Source organism: Bacillus rossius, assembly GCF_032445375.1.
Source record: "Bacillus rossius redtenbacheri isolate Brsri chromosome 9 unlocalized genomic scaffold, Brsri_v3 Brsri_v3_scf9_2, whole genome shotgun sequence".
NCBI classification, from domain to species: domain Eukaryota; kingdom Metazoa; phylum Arthropoda; class Insecta; order Phasmatodea; family Bacillidae; genus Bacillus; species Bacillus rossius.
This window is the reverse complement of record NW_026962013.1, coordinates 39,843,993-39,863,442: the sequence shown is the minus strand read 5'-3', so window position 1 is coordinate 39,863,442 and position 19,450 is coordinate 39,843,993. Positions and strand designations below refer to the sequence as shown.

At 34.4% G+C, this 19,450-nt stretch overlaps 1 protein-coding gene across 2 annotated transcripts in view; it reads right to left on the bottom strand.

The window, feature by feature from the left end:
• Positions 1–732: 732 nt before the first annotated feature.
• The window catches only part of LOC134543116 (macoilin), an 87,936-nt gene continuing 69,218 nt past the window's right edge, over positions 733–19,450 (bottom strand). For both annotated transcript variants that reach the window (XM_063387946.1, XM_063387945.1), the window contains exon 13: positions 733–5,403. In XM_063387946.1, the coding sequence (XP_063244016.1) occupies positions 5,183–5,403 (221 nt within the window). In that variant the 3' untranslated portion in view covers positions 733–5,182. The remainder of the gene's footprint in view (positions 5,404–19,450) is intronic.

Here is a 19,450-nt window from a genome sequence, read left to right as displayed (position 1 = left end):
ACACTAATTAAAGCAACATTTTGATTTTCCTTCAAAAATTTCAATCTACATTTGTTTAATTGGCAGGAACCAACAAAACCATGCTAGTACCATTAAAATTGCTGCAAAATAAAAATATATGCTTGCCTATTCTCTAGTCATATAGAGTCTCACTTCTATGGAACCCCAAATACTGGAAAATGATAAGTCATGTAACTATTCAGGATGGAAAGAGGAGGGCTAGAGGTCTTTGTGATTATCACCTAGATGAGAGGGGGTGGGAGGGTAAGGGATAGTTCTTTGTCCTTGCAGTTGTCAAGACATGACGTCACTGTAGTGTTACCACAGTCACTAGAGGCCAGCCTATCTGCCCTACTTCTGGCGTAGAACACTGTGCAGTATTTTGTTGTACACTATGCGTTTTAAAAACTGCTACATTCCTTTGGATTTCAAATGTTATTAAATTTTTTTCAATGGCAAAGAGTTGATTTATTCAATATTTTAAACCATCCAAGTCATACTAGCGAGGATGTACTGTTATACTGTAATTAAAACTTAAGGTCTGCTAACATAAACATTTTTCTGCTTCATGATAGAAGCTTTACTAATGACTAATAATGTTTTTGAAAAAGCTTGAACAAAAAATTAAATAATGCAAAGCATTAGGTACATCATTTGCATAAATTCATCCTAAAGTATGCAATTGCCAAGAGATTATTGAGCAGAGTTGAAGGTACCATAATTTTATTATAATTTTTATTTTTGTGGGATGATGTGCTAAATGTTGAAAGCAGAAATAGTACTACAAAAATTGACAAGAGAAATGTTGCCAGCAATAAAGCTGCAATAAATAAATACACCAGAGAACATACACAAGCCTGTAAAATATCTCCTGTTTATGTGAACATGCTTGCTGAATAACACTACATTGACCCAGTAGAGATTAAATGTCTCGTTTGTGCACATTTAGAGAGATCACTCATTATAAATAATAAGCAAAGACAAGCGTCAATGCACAAAAAACTGACAGTAAGAAAAAAAAAGGAATACAAATTAATTACCAGCCATTGCAATTCAAAGCCTAAATAACAATAGTTATTATACGATAATAAACACAACCACACAGCAAAACTGTGGCCAAACTAACTTCAATATTATTTTCGCATGCTATTCACAAAATAAAATTGCAAGATTAAAGACATCACAAGTTTCTTGCAAGTACAAAATTATTAGAACACATTTCCTACTGTAAGAATTATTTCATACGATTACTAAAAGAAACATAAGTACAAATGTTAAATTGTCAGAAAATAAAAACAACAAAGAGTTCATTTTTCAGTCTTAGCGTTACATTAAAGCGCTCCCACGTGGGGAAATTTTGTTCGGCCACTGTTTTGCCAAAAGCGAACTGTATTTTGTTCTATGAATTTCATATCTGAAGACTTACTTTTACAACCTAAGAAAAACTTTCAAATGAAATAAAAATTGAAAAGAAAAAAATATTAAGTACAAATAATGATCTGGGTGCCACCAAAATAATCCAGTAACTGAACACAATTTGGCAGCAGCCTAAATGCAATTCTCAATCCTTAAAAATTACAAACTAACACACAAATATTTCTTGTTAACGAAACAAAGTCAGATGTAAAGTTATGCAGTACCTTTGTGCTAGTATTAACTTGCCAGCCAAAAATTAATTTTCTTTAATTAGTAATAAATACAAGCTAATTCTAAGATCAACACATCATGAGTTCTGTTTAGATAATTAACAAGTATGCGAGTCCAGGTGTGACTGGGCTTCTGAAGTGCAAAACAGTTTAAAAAGAGTATTTGAAAATGCAACTACTGGTCAAAAGAAGGGGGCAGCACTGTTTGACTAGGTTGGTATCACTGACAAGGTCCACAATCTGCAAAACTATAATGGCAAGACAAAAAATAAGTTCCCAACTGTACAAAAAAATTATACAGACATGTTGGGATGCAAACATTACCACTTTCTGAGATTAACCTGCAAAGATCTTTGATCTACCGTACGTAGCAAACTAAAACTAAATTTCAATAAGTTTAAAGATTACAAAAATCAGTCCTTAGTTGTTACGTGCTTTGTACTTGAGGCACCCACATCACTCCAACATACAGTAGCAAAATTAAATAGTTATCTTTTGTCATCCAAAAAACTCTGCAACACTTATTCAAAACATTAAAATAAAAAAAAGAGAGAGACAACTTCACAAACAAAAATTCTAATCAGTGGCTAAAATTGGGTCTGAAATATGACACTCATAAATACAATCATTAATCATTAAATAAAACACAGTCCTCGAAATGGCACGCACCAATTTGCATTCAGCATTTTAAACTTAATACAATGTTCTCCAGAAAAAAAAAGTGAGCAAGTCTTTTCGTACTCGCCGATGACGTGTAACATCTAACCTCGGTAACGAGCAAATTCGTGTTCTCATGATGGGAAGTATACTTATATGAAACTCGGACATGAAATTCTAGATAGAAATTTCTAAAATAATGCCAAGCATTATAAGTAGAACCTTTTTTACACTATTCAAGGGGATGTATTTAAATGCAGGGAAGTGTAAAATAAGGGAAATGTATTAAAAATTATTTTTTGCTCAGAGAACAGTGATGTTACAGGTTAAGTATATTAATAAAAATACAGTACTTCATTAACACACTGAGCTGCATTTCCTTCAATGATTTCGCAATTTAACACAATTGTGTTCAGATCTGACATAGGCATGCCTAACTTTTCAGCGAGTGAAACAAGAGTACCTTTGTATTTATCCACACTCTTTAAAATGTTTAGTTTTTCATCAGTTGAATATGTTTTCCATTTTTTATAAGCTGGCTTATTGATAAACTACCCACAGATAAAAATTCAGTTAATTACTCACAGCAAAATACAAAATTTTATGTTCGATTGATGGATATTGACAGATGAATACAGTTAATACAAACTATGTAATTTGGTATATATGAGTTACTGATGGACAGCCTGAATTTTTAATAACAGTAACACTAGCTTCGTGTTCTAACATATTCTCAAAGTACCATTATTAGGTCAGTGTTGGCAGCCTGTAAATACAATTTTCTAATGGAAGAGCACATTGAAAAGTCCAAGAGCTAAAATGCTAGTGTTTCCAACAGCATTTTGGTTTTGGTATTTCACATGAAAGTGTTATCTTCATACATATGATGAATAAGACAAAACACAGAAATAATGAATCAATGTAGGTATATCATAAACAAACAGCGTAAATTGTGGGAAGCACATTGTAGGCGTGTTGTAATAAATGGGAATTTATTCGATTGCGTCAAATAAGGTTGAAAACGGAATAAATAAAATGGTGCAAATAAAGGGGAAAACATAAAAATTAGGGTTCTACTGTATATGCAAACTATGTTTTCAACTAAATTTCGGGACGCGAATCACGCTTAGTTTATGCACCCGCTGGTAGAATTTGCTGCCGGTGCAGCTACATTAGCTACTAAATCATTTTATCAGCAGAACAAAATTTTAAACTATATAATGAAACAGCTATGAGAAAGTGAAAAAGACTTGAAAAAATACTAAACCCCAGCTTTGCAGGTGATTTTTAACAGGAATTTTGATTAAAATGCTGCCTATCTTGTTAAAATTCATTAAACAGTTAATACTATAAAGTTTCCTTTTGTATTTATGAACTTTGGTTTGTGACATCCACCACAGATGGCAGCACTGAGGTTGTTACACATTTCTATTCCTTAACTTCCATCGCATTCACGAGATTACTGCCACCAAATGCCGTATACCAAGAGCTAAGATGTTACACATAAAAAAAAAAAAAAAAAAAAGACATGCAAGGGAGGGAAAATACATGACATGTCACACACTAAAAGTGATCTGGTTTCATTTTTTTCATGGCACAAACCAATAAAAATTGCATCATCGCTGAATGTGACCCACAATGCTATTCGGCAAATACAGATGATTCTACTCTACTGTGGCAGTACTATGTAGATAGTGTTGACAGAAAACAAGGTAGGAGAAACAAACACACACACAGTGTGATGCATAGGAGTATTTTAGTTGCCTTTTAAGCATAAGTGACCACGTTTTAAGTTACTTGGCCATAACCCATAAGCAACATGTTTATTCTTTGCACATACCTCATTTGTAAGTTGCTTGTGTGATTTATTAATTTTTATCCCACACATTAAGTCATTTTAATTCTTGTTTACTCACCACAAACTTGTTATCCTGTCTGCTTGGTATGGTATAATAGTATATTACTAGTAATACTACAGTGCTTAATGCAAAATCTAAAAATCCATGATACAACTAGTTAAAAATTTTCAAAACTGTGCAGAAAAAAATAATAATACAGAAAACTATACAAACAATTATTACACACCAAAACTACTAAAATCTTGCATCAAAATGTTGTCACTAATCGAAAATTGTTTGCTTACAACTATATTCAAAATTATTGTTTGGAAACATGTATATGAAATTAGTTTATTAACTAAAACAATTAACTAGTAAAAATGACAGAAATAGCTCAGCAGGAACATATGACAATGTGATGTAAATTAAAAAAAAAAAAAGCATTATTTTAAATTTAAAATAAATTATTTCTTAAATAAAATTTTCTTTTTAATTAAGTAACCATGGCGTTACCACAAACATTCAAAAATAATTAAGTGTCTGAATTTATATTAACTTTTTATACACTTACTACAAGAACTCAGTAACATTAAGCTTTCTGCTGAAAAATAGCAATTTTTATTCCTATTTTACTTTTTTGATTGTAAAAATAATTTTTCTGCCAGAATAAATACTTCCAATTGTATGATACAAAAATACTATCTTTAAATAAAAAAAAAAAAAAAATTGTGCAAAGAATTTCATGCGACACAAAGCGCCATATTCTGTGGGTGACATTCAGTACGCACACAGTTCTTTACGACAAGAGTTGGTTTGCTCGACAACAGTTCAGCTCCGCATCAAATGGATTACCGATGCACAGAGGTTTCATCAGGGAGCCAAACAATCCGAAAACCGAGGATAAACAACCATACACTTACTTCCGGACCGTGGGTCATGGAATGTGTCTTTTCCCTCCTGACCGAAGATGGACGTCGTCTCCCCCTGGAGAAATATTGCTGTGAGAATGAAAAAGGTGCGGAGGTGGGGAGCGGGGCCCGCTCAGGCCTCCGTCGACGTGATGACGGTGATGATGCCCTTGGGTGTGTACGCGGTGGCGTTGGGGTCGAGGTTGGAGATGGTGCAGCTCTCGCTCAGGCGCAGCTTCGACGAGCCCATGAGGGGCCCCGGGGACTGCAGTGCCTCCGGCGGGACCACCGCAAACACCTCCGCAATCTTTGACTTCAGCTCGTCTATCTCCTTCACCTGGTCGCGGATCATGTCTGCGCACAACACCCGGGAGCCGTGATCAACCCAGCGGCTACGTCTGGACTTAAGGCAGTAGCCAGCAATGCCATACAGAGCTTAGGCTACAAGCAAGAATGAGTTGGTACATGCATATTACGATGAATAGAAAATAAGGCAGAATGCCTCCAAATAGCTGATGAACCAATTTTAGGACTTTTTTTAAGAATGAATTACCGTGTTTCATAGCATAATCGTCACACCGTTATTTTCGGGCGTCAAAATTTGGAGAAAAAAATTTCTCACATAAACATTGCATTATGTTTTTTTCCCGCTGTTGGATTTAGAGTGCTTTGTGTAGGTAGTTTTCCCATATAAAACAATGTATTTTGAAGTTTAAATCTAATATTCATTTGGATGTAACTGCATACTCATTTAATTAACAGACATACAAGGTTGTCTGATGTATAAATTTTCTTTTAAAGACGTTCTGAAACATTATAAATTTTATCTGTACCGTCTTCGTCACCGCTGTGTACCGCTTATAAAAATGTAGCCAGCGCTAGTTGGCATCATTCATGTTTAGTTATGTTAATTCATGTGAAGATGTGTGCACACGTAGTCGAATATCAATATTTATAGCTTGAAGATTGAATGCAATGGACGTGTTGTCTTGATGCCAAGTTAACTACTTTTAAAAGCCCGCACTCTTTGTTAGTTCCGACACACGTTCTGTCACAGTTTTTGTTTTTATATTTTAAGCGGAACACAATGTTTTTGTTGTATTACTTATTAATTTAAATTGTTTGGCATGCTTTTGTATACTCTACTTTTTAAATAAACATATATTCCATGAATAGGTTATTTTTTTGAATAACTTCACCTAACAAAAAATGCTTTTTTCGCATAAAAATCGCACCCCTACAAATCAACTTGATTTTAGCATAAAATGTGCAATGATTATGGGATAAAACACAGTAATACACACTTCCCTATTTATATTTAATGTGCAACTATAAACTGAAGAGAGGAGACGAATACCAAAAATCCAATTAGTAAATGGCTGCTGGAAATTTTTGTGACTTCCACTAAGATTACTTTTTATTTTGTAAAAGTTTCGAAATTAGTTACTTTTTCGCAGGGTTGGAAATAAACCAGGTTTTATTTAAAAAAAAACAACACAATAACCTTATTGTTTTTGGCTGAAACCAGGTTTTTTGTTGTTGTTTAAAACAGTTTTCTTATTACGCTAGTTAATTCGGTTCTCAGCATGTTCAAATGAAGCCATACAACATTCCGCTTTCTGCAATATTTTTTAACCCAAAAAGTTATAACATCTGCATATCTGACTGGGACTTAAGGCTAAGATCCTGAGTTTCTCGCGAGCGGGCAAAGACACGCGTAGTTATCTTTGTCCTCAACAGAGCGCACTAGCAGTACGGTTGAACGATGTAGCGACGCGCGGAAAAAAGAAAGGGGGTGGGAAAGAGGACGCTGTTCTCAGAATTCTTATCGCCCAGCGGGGTGTCATGTTTACGATCGGACAGGAAGAGTGGGGGAAGGTATACTTTTGCTTGGCGAACATTTAGATTTCCAATCCCTTTGCCTCACCCACCCAAGACTACTCGATCCTCAACAAAGCGCAAGAGAATAAATATTACTATTTTTGGTACATTTCAGTTAGAAACCCGTACGAAACCGAGTGCAACCCAAGGTAATTATAATAAATATTAATTTGGTGCACTACACATACACAATATACAAATTGTATGTTTTACTGCGGTGATTATATGGCCAAAACTATCAGATTTGGTCTCTTTTGCAAGAACGCTCGTTCACAGCTAACCACTACATTCAAATAAGTTGGCCAGTAGTGTAGTTTTCCTGCCCCCGTAAAAAAAAAAAATTTTTTAACTGTGTACTACAAAGGTTTTGCGCTTCTACAAATTTTATTTCTTTACACATTTTGTCACAGGTGTGTGCGTATGTGTATTACACAAACAGTTGAACGTTGACCATCTAATAGCATGACGTTATGTTACAAAGCGGTATTATTTGCTATATTTGATATCTGATTAGGACTGTATTTTTCTGTGCAACTATATATACAGGTGAACTTTTTATACTATCGGAGAATTTTTTGTAGCTGAATATCTGTCTTCAAAATATTGCAGGTTATTGCGTTAATTTTAGTGTTTTAAATGTATTATGTTTTTGAGTATGTATACATGAGGCTAGAGCTAGAAAAATGTTTGGTTTGCTTTTTTAACTGACCTGCAGCTTGTGGCTTTTGATTACACTTCCTTTTTTATATGTGATGTTTAAAAATGATATTAGTAAATGTCCTGGCATTCGTACTTCTTGTAAAAAACAATCATATTTTTGAAAATTAAGCTATCATTTAGTAATTTATCATTGCAATATAAATACTTGTGTATGTCAGTCGCATCTGGCGAAATGAGGAGCTCCTTCACGCTATCCCTACTGGTGACATCAAGCATCACTGGTAGTTCGTCTTTTATGTATGAACTGGAAGTCAAAGAGGCTCGAAATAAACATCAGTTGTAACTAATACGTAATAATTTAATTCTGAAAGGGCTACATACTCTAAGAATCGCCTTCTCTACGCAATCAAACGTGTTGGAAGTAAAATATCTAAGGAGTAGGCTACACGTCATAGGTTGTATAAGAATATTTCGGAGGGAGCTAACCAAAGGATATTTTATCGTGCATACAGATAAAGTGATATTTTAAAAGTAGGAAACCCCTCCCCCCCAACACCACCACCAAACTGATGGATTTATTGACACATCCGTACATAAAAAAACACTGCTCCAGAATCTGCACCTGAATCGTCTTAGTGGGGAAAAGGTGTATCTAAATTACGATCACTGAGGTTATACAGAAGGTAATCAACCAGACTAAGTGATTAGGATCAGGAATACTAATGCAATAAATATGCCATTAATATAATTTAATGATAATTTTTACTCACGTTTTAGAAGTTGATATTGATGAATAGAAAATTTACATTTGAAAATATTGTGACAATGAAAAATTGTGAACCAATAAATATTTTTTGCTGAGTGTATCATTTGATTATGTCTTAAGACAAATGGAAACTAGATATTATGAGTACGAAACATTTATAAGTAATAAAAATTTACATAATAAAATACTAACATTCATACAAACTACAAATATTTTTTAGATATACAAGTATAACTACAATTCATTTTTGGCCAACAAACATATAGTTATGCTTTGGGCCCTGATAATAATACATAATTACTAGAGACCTGAAACTGGCGGTGTTATTTTTGGCCAAAAGCGGTATTATTTTTGCCAAAAAAGCGGTATTATTTTTGCCAAAAAAGCGGTGTTATTTTTTTATCTGGATAATTAAATTAAATAGTTGTACCTGTATAGGCTTAATATTTGTTACGTAATTAATTTTCTTTGGCATAGCTTATAATTATCCTAATTTAAACACACTCTTTACATTTGCTTAAACCAAAAATAAATAACAATGAAAGCATTAAATTTCCAGTTGTACATAAAAATTGCTCACCAATGACTGTGAAACTTCCATACAGAAATTTTTTAGTCACTTGGTTGCTTAATGCATTGTTCAGTACATAACATAAGAAATTAAAGTACTGTTCATCATATGAAGAACCACAAAAAAATTTTCAATTCACTAATGGACACTATGTGTTAAAAATTCCCTTGTAAAAATTTTACACACACATTAGCTTAACATAACTGTTGCTTTTTTTTTTTTAAAAAAAAAAAGTAGTTCTGCCGTCTATCTGAAACAACAATATTGTAGTGACTCAACAACCTCTCACTCTCAACATTATTTGTAGGCATCCATATTGATTTAAGCACAGCTGAAGCAAACTGTTGGCAGTCAGTTGTCAGTGCAGTGAGAATTTTCACTACATCAACAACTTCACCAGCTCTGCACAGTGACACTGCTGCATCTTTTAGAGACTGGTACCCTTTAAAAAAGGTCAACACTGTCTATCATCTTCAGGTCAGCAATGGATTTTAGTTGTGTAACTATGTTTTCAGTTTTGTTAAGGAGAATGTTCTTAGGGTTGAAAAGCTGGTTCAATGACCTGTAAACATGTGCACAAGGATCACTGTTCATGAGTGTCTGCATTTTGTTCATGCACAGTGTTGTGGCTTTTTGGCAGTTGTGCTTCACATGTGCAATGTCAGTGGTGTTCAAATTTTTGAGGACACTACTGTTTTCGAAAGTATTGGAAAATATACCCTTTGCTGCACAGTCCAAACCTTTTTGTATATTTTCCAGATCCCCATACAGAGTATGTGATGTAGGGTACTTAGACCCTTCAAGTTTCGTTAGCAGATCCATTATTTCAGAAGCATGCTGCTGTACAAAAATACACTGTGCTAAAATTACGGATACTTCTTTGTCTGAAAGCATGATCAGATACTTAATTCCTGCATTGTTAGTTTCCTGAAAGTCACTATTTCTGAAAAAGTTAATGATTTCCAAAAAATATTCAGCCAGGTAGAACACTGCACGAAACCATGAATTCCAACGAGTATTGACTGGCATTGGAAACAATTTATCTGGTTTCACAGTTTCTTCTCGCAAATATTGCAAATTGGTGTTTCCTGTTGCGAGTGTTAAAAAAGGCAGACTTTACCTTCACTACGACATCGTTTACCTCAACAAGTTCACATGACAACACATTTCCTACTAGGGCAACTTTGTGGGCTCAGCACTAAATATGGAGTATGTGATCTCCATACAGAACTTGCAAGCTGTTGACACACTTTGTCATGTAGCGAGCTGAGTCTGTAACCAAACCTCTGATGTTCTTGTATGAAATTTCATACTTATTTACACATTCTGAAATAACTTGTGCACATGTGGTCGCATCCGCTTTTGCAAGAAAATTAACTGAAGCTACTACTACCTGAGGTTTGCCTACTGGTTCTTGGAGCACTAGAAAGAGTACCACAAAAACACATCTTCCCTGACTATCTGTAGTCTCATCCGAATAGATAAAAATTAGTTTATCTTTAACAATTTCCATCATGTTTTCAAAGTGGTATTCAGCAAGTTTAGGAACATACTTTTCCCTCAGTGTTTTGACACAAGGCATGTCTCCAGAACCTGCCACAAATTCATTTAACCATGTCCTTATGTTAGGATCATCCAATTTTTGAAGAGGTATGTTAGCTTTAGCGAAGGTCTCTGTTGTCCTCAGTGCCAAATGTTCGACGTATGCTTTTTTACGTTTAGCACTACCAAAGCACTCTGCAACAGCACACCCATCATCATATTTTTTTCTTTTAGTTACATGGTTGCTACAGAAATAGAATCTTAGAATTCCCTGACTTTTCCCTGTTTTCCAGACATTTAAGAGAAAAATTCTCTGACTATCTTTTGAAGTACATACCATAAATATTAATGTGCATATGATTAAATGTAATATAAAAATTTCAACATGGGGTAAAATAAGGTGTTTTTTTTGTGTTATTTTGACGGCAGAATTGCGAAAGTGTTTTTTTTTCGACATGGCTGGTGAGAGCTCTTCGACCGATATTGCTGAGTTGAATACTTTTATAGCACAAAGTGCACTACACAAAATTTATGTTTTTAGCAGAGGGTTTGATATGCTGAAACTGTGGCTCCTTGAGCCAATTCTCCTTAAAAGTAGTTTTCTTCGACATCTCTAAGCTAAAAAAAAAAGTACATATTAATATTTTCAGGTTAGGTTAAAACATTGTTTATGAATTCTTAAAAAAATATAACTACACAAATACAAAAACTATTACAATTTCACACCTAGCAATATAACGGGCCTACTTAGATATTTACAATAGCAGCATTACAACATGCAATACTCTTCTTAATCTTACAATGTTAACTAACGATCCTGGGGAAAAACATGTTCAGTTATGCATATTTTTTTTATACACAATGTAGCTAAATGTCACGCAACAGAACTCATGGATTATAACGGTTGAAAAAAAGAAGTAATTAAAAAAAATTAGGTAGAAAAAAATGCAAAAACATAACCGCACACAAAAGCCACGTGTTTTCGTATCAGCTTGGTAGTCTTCAAAATGAGAATTGGTATTGCCTCTTTATCAAAATGCACTTTATTTTCTTATGATTGCATCAAAAACTAACTTCACCTGAAACAACGCCTTTTAAATTCACGTAATAAGCTTTGTACTCACCTTATTCCACGTGAAAATAGCCTTCAAAAGATTAACAAATCCATGCCCATTCTGTAGTTCACTGCATGGAACGGAACATAATACAAAGTCTCAAGGGCAAATTAAAAAGGAGCAAAACACGAACAAATGAAGGCCTGGGTTCGCTAGTGAACAAATGAGTGCCTGGATTGGCCAGAAGTTATGGCGGGTGGTTGTAACAGCCTATTGCAACGGACAATCGTAGACCAAGTAAAAAAAAAGTTGCAGTTGCCGTGTGCCTTAAGCAGCAGCCTTTTGCGGAGTCGTTCGGTAGCGGTACGAGAGCATCAAAACAAAGCTTTGTTTGAATTATACGCAACTTTAAAATTTCCAGAATTCGTAGAATTTTCCCTGACATTTCCCGGAATTCCCTGACCATTTTAATTTCCCTGACATTTCCCAGTTTTCCCGGTTTTCTAGTCCTGTAGCAACCATGAGTTATGTGTTTTTCGCTCTTAGTGTGCTTTATCACGGTGTCTTTTCTCTCAAATGCGACTTTACAATTACAAAATTTGCACATTAACGTCGCCGTATCGGGTGCATATAGCCCGTCGCTTTTGAAATCGTCGGCACGTTGCCGCGCACTTGCAGCATTTTTCGGCATGTTACACAAACTCAAGTTATTTTATTTTAATGTTCCCATGCAGCAGTAAAATACGATACATTAAACGAAAGAAGTGGCAATGTACGGTTGTATGGTGTTTATCTTATACTTCAGCTGGAATCGCGTTACAAACACATAACATTGATCCTTACGGCAGACGTGCGCATGACTGCCGAGTGCCGGTTGTTTGTGAAATAAAAGCTGATTCTTCCCAGCATATAATCTTTTGTGGCGTCACAAATCGTTTATTCCATAACTGCGTTGTGTGAGAACAAGATTTTATTTCGTTTATTTTGTAATTCTATTTCATGGCAAAATTAAATCACGAAGTCATTATTGTGCAATAGTTTTATTAATATAATCGTAAAAAAAAAAATTCATGTACGGACCTGGATCGGGAAATACGGTCCAAATGACATTTTCGTACGGACATTTCTTGCTGAAGGGTTGGCCAAGCTGGTTCCGCTTGCTCACAACTTGCCGCCTCCTTCCGTTTCAGCCATTACATCAACAGTATCGCTCACGTATGAGTTGTGGTTGCGTACATTATGTTTATTTTGTGTTGTGGTCACATCTTAGCAGCAATATATTTTGTTCTTCCATACATACAAGTAAAGTATGCTACCGCTAAGGTTGGTTAGTTTTAGTTCTGACAATGGCGATGCCGGCGAACTCAAGATGAAACCAAGTTTGTTACCGTACATTTCTTAAAATTTCGCGTGTATACAAAAAACTAAACGAAATCATATTATTTCGCGAAAATCAATGAAATTCGCGTTATTTTTCGCGTTATCGCGATCGCGAAAATTTCAGGTCTCTAATAATTACATTTTCACTTTTCACCAAAGTACACGAGGCACATAAGTCAACAAATCTTAAAACACAATAAAAATATATCCGGTCTACATTATATTTTAATACAAACACTAATACAATACTAATTTTAACTGAACATTTTTTGGAGATATGCATAATTTTATTAAAATTAATTAGAAAGCAATGCAGTTACATGTTTGCAACCTTGCGTACTTCACTTGCCTTTGACGAATCCGGATAGGTTCAATGTTTAACCAGCCGAAAAGGATGTTTAGATTTTATTTTTAAACGCATGTGAAATTAGTCCTTTTTTTAACACTTCATCGCTGTCACGTGAATTTACGGCAACTTACATTATTATTGTCCTTTTGTTTTGTAGTAACGATCGGTAGGCTAAATATGTACATGTGTTTGTTGAAACTTCGTTTTAAACATCCATAAATTAATTTTGTCAATTTATTTATTGATACCAATAAAATACGAAATAAATTATATTTATTCTACGACCTCTTAAATTATTTAAATGATATATAAAATATGACCAAAAATTTTTCAAATGAAGACGCATTTTCAACTGGAAGTACGCAACAATTACACAGATTCATTACTTGTGTATTGCATAGCATAATTCACGTCCATTTCTGACAGCCTTGCGAAGTCACTTCCAAAGTATCTACTCGGACACAGCATTATAATCTTTCATTATATTTAGAAGACGTGTTGCTTGAGGAGTTTTAATTTTTTTTTTTAAATAATAAAGGCAATTTCAAAGTTTAACTCCATTGCAGAAACACTTACGCAATATATTTGGTGGTTCTCTGCAAGTGTATTTTGTGTTTTATTCTAGTTCAATAATGAAGTCAATCTAAATTTATTGCCTTTTTTCAGATTTGTTTATACATTAGATGTATATAAATATAAAAATTTATGTAACAGGATAAATCTTAAATGGTTTGAACAGTTATCTATAATGACTTAGTTGGTTTGTCCATTAAAAGCCTTTCTTTTTTACTGTTCAAGTTGGATTCCTTTATAACAAAAAAAAAAAAAAAAAATCACGTAACTAAAAAAATGAATAAAAGAGCAAACTTCTGTTCGTATGTAAGTGTTAATTTTATGAAAATAATGTAATACAATTTGTTCTCTAGATAAGTAAATTTAGAAGGTAAGGCTTCATATTTCAGTCGTTACCATGGTACGACTTCCGGAAAAGTTTTACATATATTTTTTTTACAGAAGGTACTGGAGCTTGCAGGTTGTGCAGAAAGGAATTGTATTGTTTGTGAGAGTTCTCTGTTGGCAGTAACACCTATGTATATGTTTGATGTTCTGTTTCCAACTCATCGTTAAAACTAAATTTTACAGACTGATTATTATCCTTTGATTTAAAATCTAAGTTATTTACAGTGTTTAAAATATGCTTTCTTGCATTTAAGAATATTACGTTTTGTTTGTATGATGTTTGAGTCACCCGCAAAGATAATGAGATAGTTATTTTATACTGCTTCTTTCGCAGTTTTTTTAAATTTTATTCTTGACAATGGGGAATGAATTATTCAGGCTGTGCTAAATCAATAGATTATGCTTTATGTCATTAAGATCAAACTCTTATATTTTTGTGCATTTTATAGTATTCCTAGTTTAGTTAATTTATCCAACAATATACCGTGTTTTCTCGCATAATCGTCGCAGATTTTATTCTAAAATCAAGTTTGAAAAGTAGGGGTGCGACCATTGTGCGGAAAAAATTATTTTGTTAGGTAAAGTTATTCATAAAAACAAAACCCGTTCATGGAAAGTACGTTTATTTAAAAAAAAGGCGGAGTATACAAGAGCACGCCAAACAATCTATATTAATAATTCTTTAAACAAAAACCTTTCTTCAACATTAAAAACTCTAACGCGAACGCAAGCCACTAGAATCTGACGTGAACTAACGTGTCATAGTACACACTTGCCACGAAAGAATGCGGGCTATCAAATGTAGTTAACTCGGCACCTGACAGAGAGCGCGCGTTGCATCCAATCGGCGAGATATCGATATTCGACTATGTGCGCGCACTCTATACGGGAAGCAACATAACCAAACATGAATGATGCGCTGGCTACATTTTTATAAGCGGTACGCCGCGGTAATGCAGACAATCAGATAAAGGAAATACCGTTTAAAAACGTCTTTAAAAGAAAATTTACACGTCACACAACTTTGTATTTCCGTTTATTAAATAAATAAGTGGTAATGACCGAAATTGAATTTTAGATTACACTTACACCGCGGCGACGCAGACAATCAGATAAAGGAAGTAACTTTTAAAAACGTCTTTATAAGAAAATTTACACGCCAAACAACGTCATATTTTTTCCGTTAATTTATTAGGTAAGTGGTAATGACCGAATAAATATTAGATTTCTTTAAAATACATAGTTTTATACAGAAAAGATACCTATAAAAAGCATTCGGCATCTACTAGCAGGACGAAAAACACCATGCAACGTTTACGCGAGAAGTTTTTTTATCCCAATTTTGACAGCCTAAAATATGGTTGCGACGATTACGCGCGTGCGACGATTCTGCGATAAAACACTGTATTTATACAATCAAGGCCTTAGATGCTTTATAAAAAAAACACAAGTGATTCATAATCAGTTGCCGTGTATAGATTTATTTTGTAGAAAATAAGCAGTATGTGTTTTAGTGCTTAGAGTTGATGTAAAACCATGTATTAAATTTGAAAGTATTTTGTACTTTTCATACTTAAAATTATCATACAATGTTCAAATATTTTTCGATATAAGTAAGGACACCTGTATTTTCGAATACATCTCGTGTCAGGCTATTTCACACATAACTGTAGCTTTTTTCTTAGAGGTTAGGCGAGTTGCGGCCGTGCAGCAGTACGGTAACTATGTCCTCATTGGCCCCGTCGAGTGCGGGAAATCAGCCTTCACCGACCACAGCCAATAATTACAAGAAAAATCTACAGTGTTTTGTAAAATACCTTGACATGAAATGTTTCGCGAAATACAGGTGTCCCTAGATATAAGACGTAATTGCTCTCTGACAATAATTTTCTTTACTGGTATTATAACCTTTCTTATGCAGGAGAATAGTTTTTGTAGTCTTGTGATACCCATTCTGAAAGAATTCCAATAATGGAATATGTGTATTATAATAAATGGAGAAGTGTATATACTATTAGCAAATGGATCATTAAAAATATGAAAAGAAATTATAAAAAATTACATATTATTCTACTGCACATAAATCACAGATTATAAAAAGCCACAATTACTATAACATTCAAAATATTACAGCGTGCAATGTAGAAAACACGGACGCATGTTGTTGTCTAAATGAAATAAATAAAACACAAGTCTGCGGCTTTAAAAACCAAAAAAATAAAGTGTTTCATAAATATTCAACGCTTTTAAGGGTACAACGATTCATTACACTGATAGGACATAGTTTTTCTAGTACATCATACTGATTCCTAACCAGACACACATATATAAATAATTTGTGTTACACTTCAATTAATTTGGCCATGATTTAAACCTGATAAATAAACAATGCAAACAAGCGAAACTCTACAGAGTATCGTCGAATAAAATCTGGGCCAAAAGTAAATCAATATTTTAGTGCTCAATACAATTCGAAGGAAATGGAAGATTTTTTGTAGTATTATAAATGATCATACAAGGATTGCTGACTTGGTTTTGTATTAATTTTGAGCGTAAAACTACCCCGAAAATATTGAACAAATTTTTCAGTTAAGCTGCATATAAACTGAACTGGTTTGCTAGCTGTCTTGCCATTGTAAACATGTCTATGAGTCTGATTGGCCATGTTGGTGATATGCACGATTTTCAAGGCTGTCTCCCGATATTATATGATATGTGTTTTATTTTTATACAGAATGAAGCACGAATATGTTTTATATTTCTTGTCTGAGATACCAGTTGCAAAGACTTTGCAGTTTGATTTTATGGGTAGTGAATCAGTGGTATAAAATAAATTCATTTATTTTTTTCCGATAACATCTTTTTGACATTAGTATAATTTAATCACTCGCCAAGCAGAGAACCTTATTTTTTGTAGTCACGAAAAAAATTGTTTGTATTCAATATCAGCTAATAACTTACTATTGCTTATGTCATAAAATACATTTACAGTACTGTTCAATTTGTACAAGCATGAGAAGTAAACAATAATTTCTGCAACAACGTTCTTCCGAAAGACGGTATACACCTATTTTAAAGGTTCGTGCCTATTTTTAAATTTTATTTTTTTAGTAATTAGAAAATAAAATTGGTACTTTTCTGAATTTCCTCATTGAGGCTGCGACCCAAATTTCAAGTTTCCAGCCCTTTTGGCAGTGGGTTGGAATTTGTATAGGCCAGTGTGTGAGCGAGTGAATTACCTTTTGCATATTCGAGCAATTCAAAATTTAGGCCCTAAAGTTTAATTATAACAATTTCACGTAAGCTAGAAAGCTCAAAGGCTGGTAAAACAATAGAATTTTATTTCATATAATTCTGTAACAATTTCATCTAAGTATTACACACCCATTTAAACACATTTTATATACATAATAATTTTACTTCAGCAAGGTCTTTGGTTTCTTGTAACACAAATAAAATTACATAAAACAAATTACTGGACGTACTTAAAAAAGTTTTTAAATTGTAATATTTGCCAAAGAATTTAAATAAATCTAACTGTTACTGTAAGAACACAGTATAAAGGTCTTTAAAATTGTATTTTGGAAAATTACCTCCATGTTTATTTACTAAAACTCCTCATTTCACTTGTTCAAAAGTATTTACATGTACAGTCAAACCTCGCTCGTACGGCCCCCGGTTCGTACGTACACCTCGGTCGTACGTACAGATTTCAGAAACCGTGAAAAATGAGGCCAAAAATTAAAAAAAAAAAAAAAAGTTAAAAAACATGAAAAGTATAAGAAATACGTTAAAGTTTATTAAAATACAGTTGCAACCTGCAGCGTTTATAACAAATACGGGCTACATACACATTGTCACAGTAAAAAATTTAAAAAATTTAAAAAAGGCAGCAAATTGATGGAAATTGACCGTCAATATCGCGCCGTACGCGGAGAAGGTCATTGTACTCGGTCAGCTGTTGTTACGGTACGGCGTGGCCGCCGGCTGGCTCTCTTTGTTCGCTGAGCTGCGCATGCGCAGTATAACTCACTCTACGCTCCGCCCAGACTCGTGACCCATCAGCTGCCAGCCAATAGAAGCGAGCTTAGCGGAAAAAAAAATAAAAGCTCCACCGCCCGTGTTCCAGTTTTGTCCAGTTCTAATACCAGTTTATTGGTACACGCACCAGTTTTCTCGCTGCCGTGACATGTTCAAGTTTACGTTCATCTTGATGTCTTGATACCAATGATTAATTATTTACAATCCCCAGAAATAAATGGTTAGTTAAAAAATATGCATCAACTGTGTAATACTTCTTAAATTATAAAATACATATAAAACAGTTACAAGACACCGCTCATTTTATTTTGTGAAGATTATATCTCATACGTCATACGTACCAGTATTTCGGCTAAGTTATGAAATAAATACAGTATCAGAACTTACAAGCAGCCACGTAATATCCCCGTTACGTTCATACATTCGTGAGTTTACGTTTTTCCCTCGTGCATTTTAGATCGTCTCGTGCTATAATTACTCGGACTTATTGCTACTCTTAACTGACTACGATTTGGATTTTGGATGGATTACTTTGGATTTCTTTTTCTTGACTTGGCAACGAATTTCACCTGGATTTAGATTTTTTGTTTCATTACTTGGATTTATTTTGCTTCGGTTTTTGAAGACCTTCGCTACTTTTTGGACACGCATTTCGTACATCATGAGCGGAAGCAAGAGAAAAGCTATTATGCTTATGGAAAAATACGAAATAATTCAAGAGATGGACGCTGGCACATGCTCGCAAGCGGAGATAGCGCGAAAGCACGGAATGGCGCGGTCAACGATCAATACAATCCTGCACAACAAGAAAGCCATTGTAAAAGCAGTACAACAGGACGGTCGCAACGTGACTGCCAAAACATTGAAATGTGCAGCCCACGAAGACCTGGAGAAGGCTGTGTTTGAGTGGTTTAGCCAGCTCAGAGCACAAGGCGTGTCTGTCAGCGGGCCAATGATAGTACAGAAGGCTAATACATTCGCCCTGCAGTTGCATGTAGATAACTTCAAGTGCTCGCAAGGATGGCTGGAACGATTTAAAAAACGGTTCAACATTTCCTACTATAAAATAACAGGCGAAAGTGGTTCAGTTAACCAGGCATCTGTGACTGAATGGCTGCCAGCACTCAGCAACATCTTAAAGAGATACAAGCCTTGCGACGTTTACAATGCAGATGAGACTGGCATGTTTTACAATC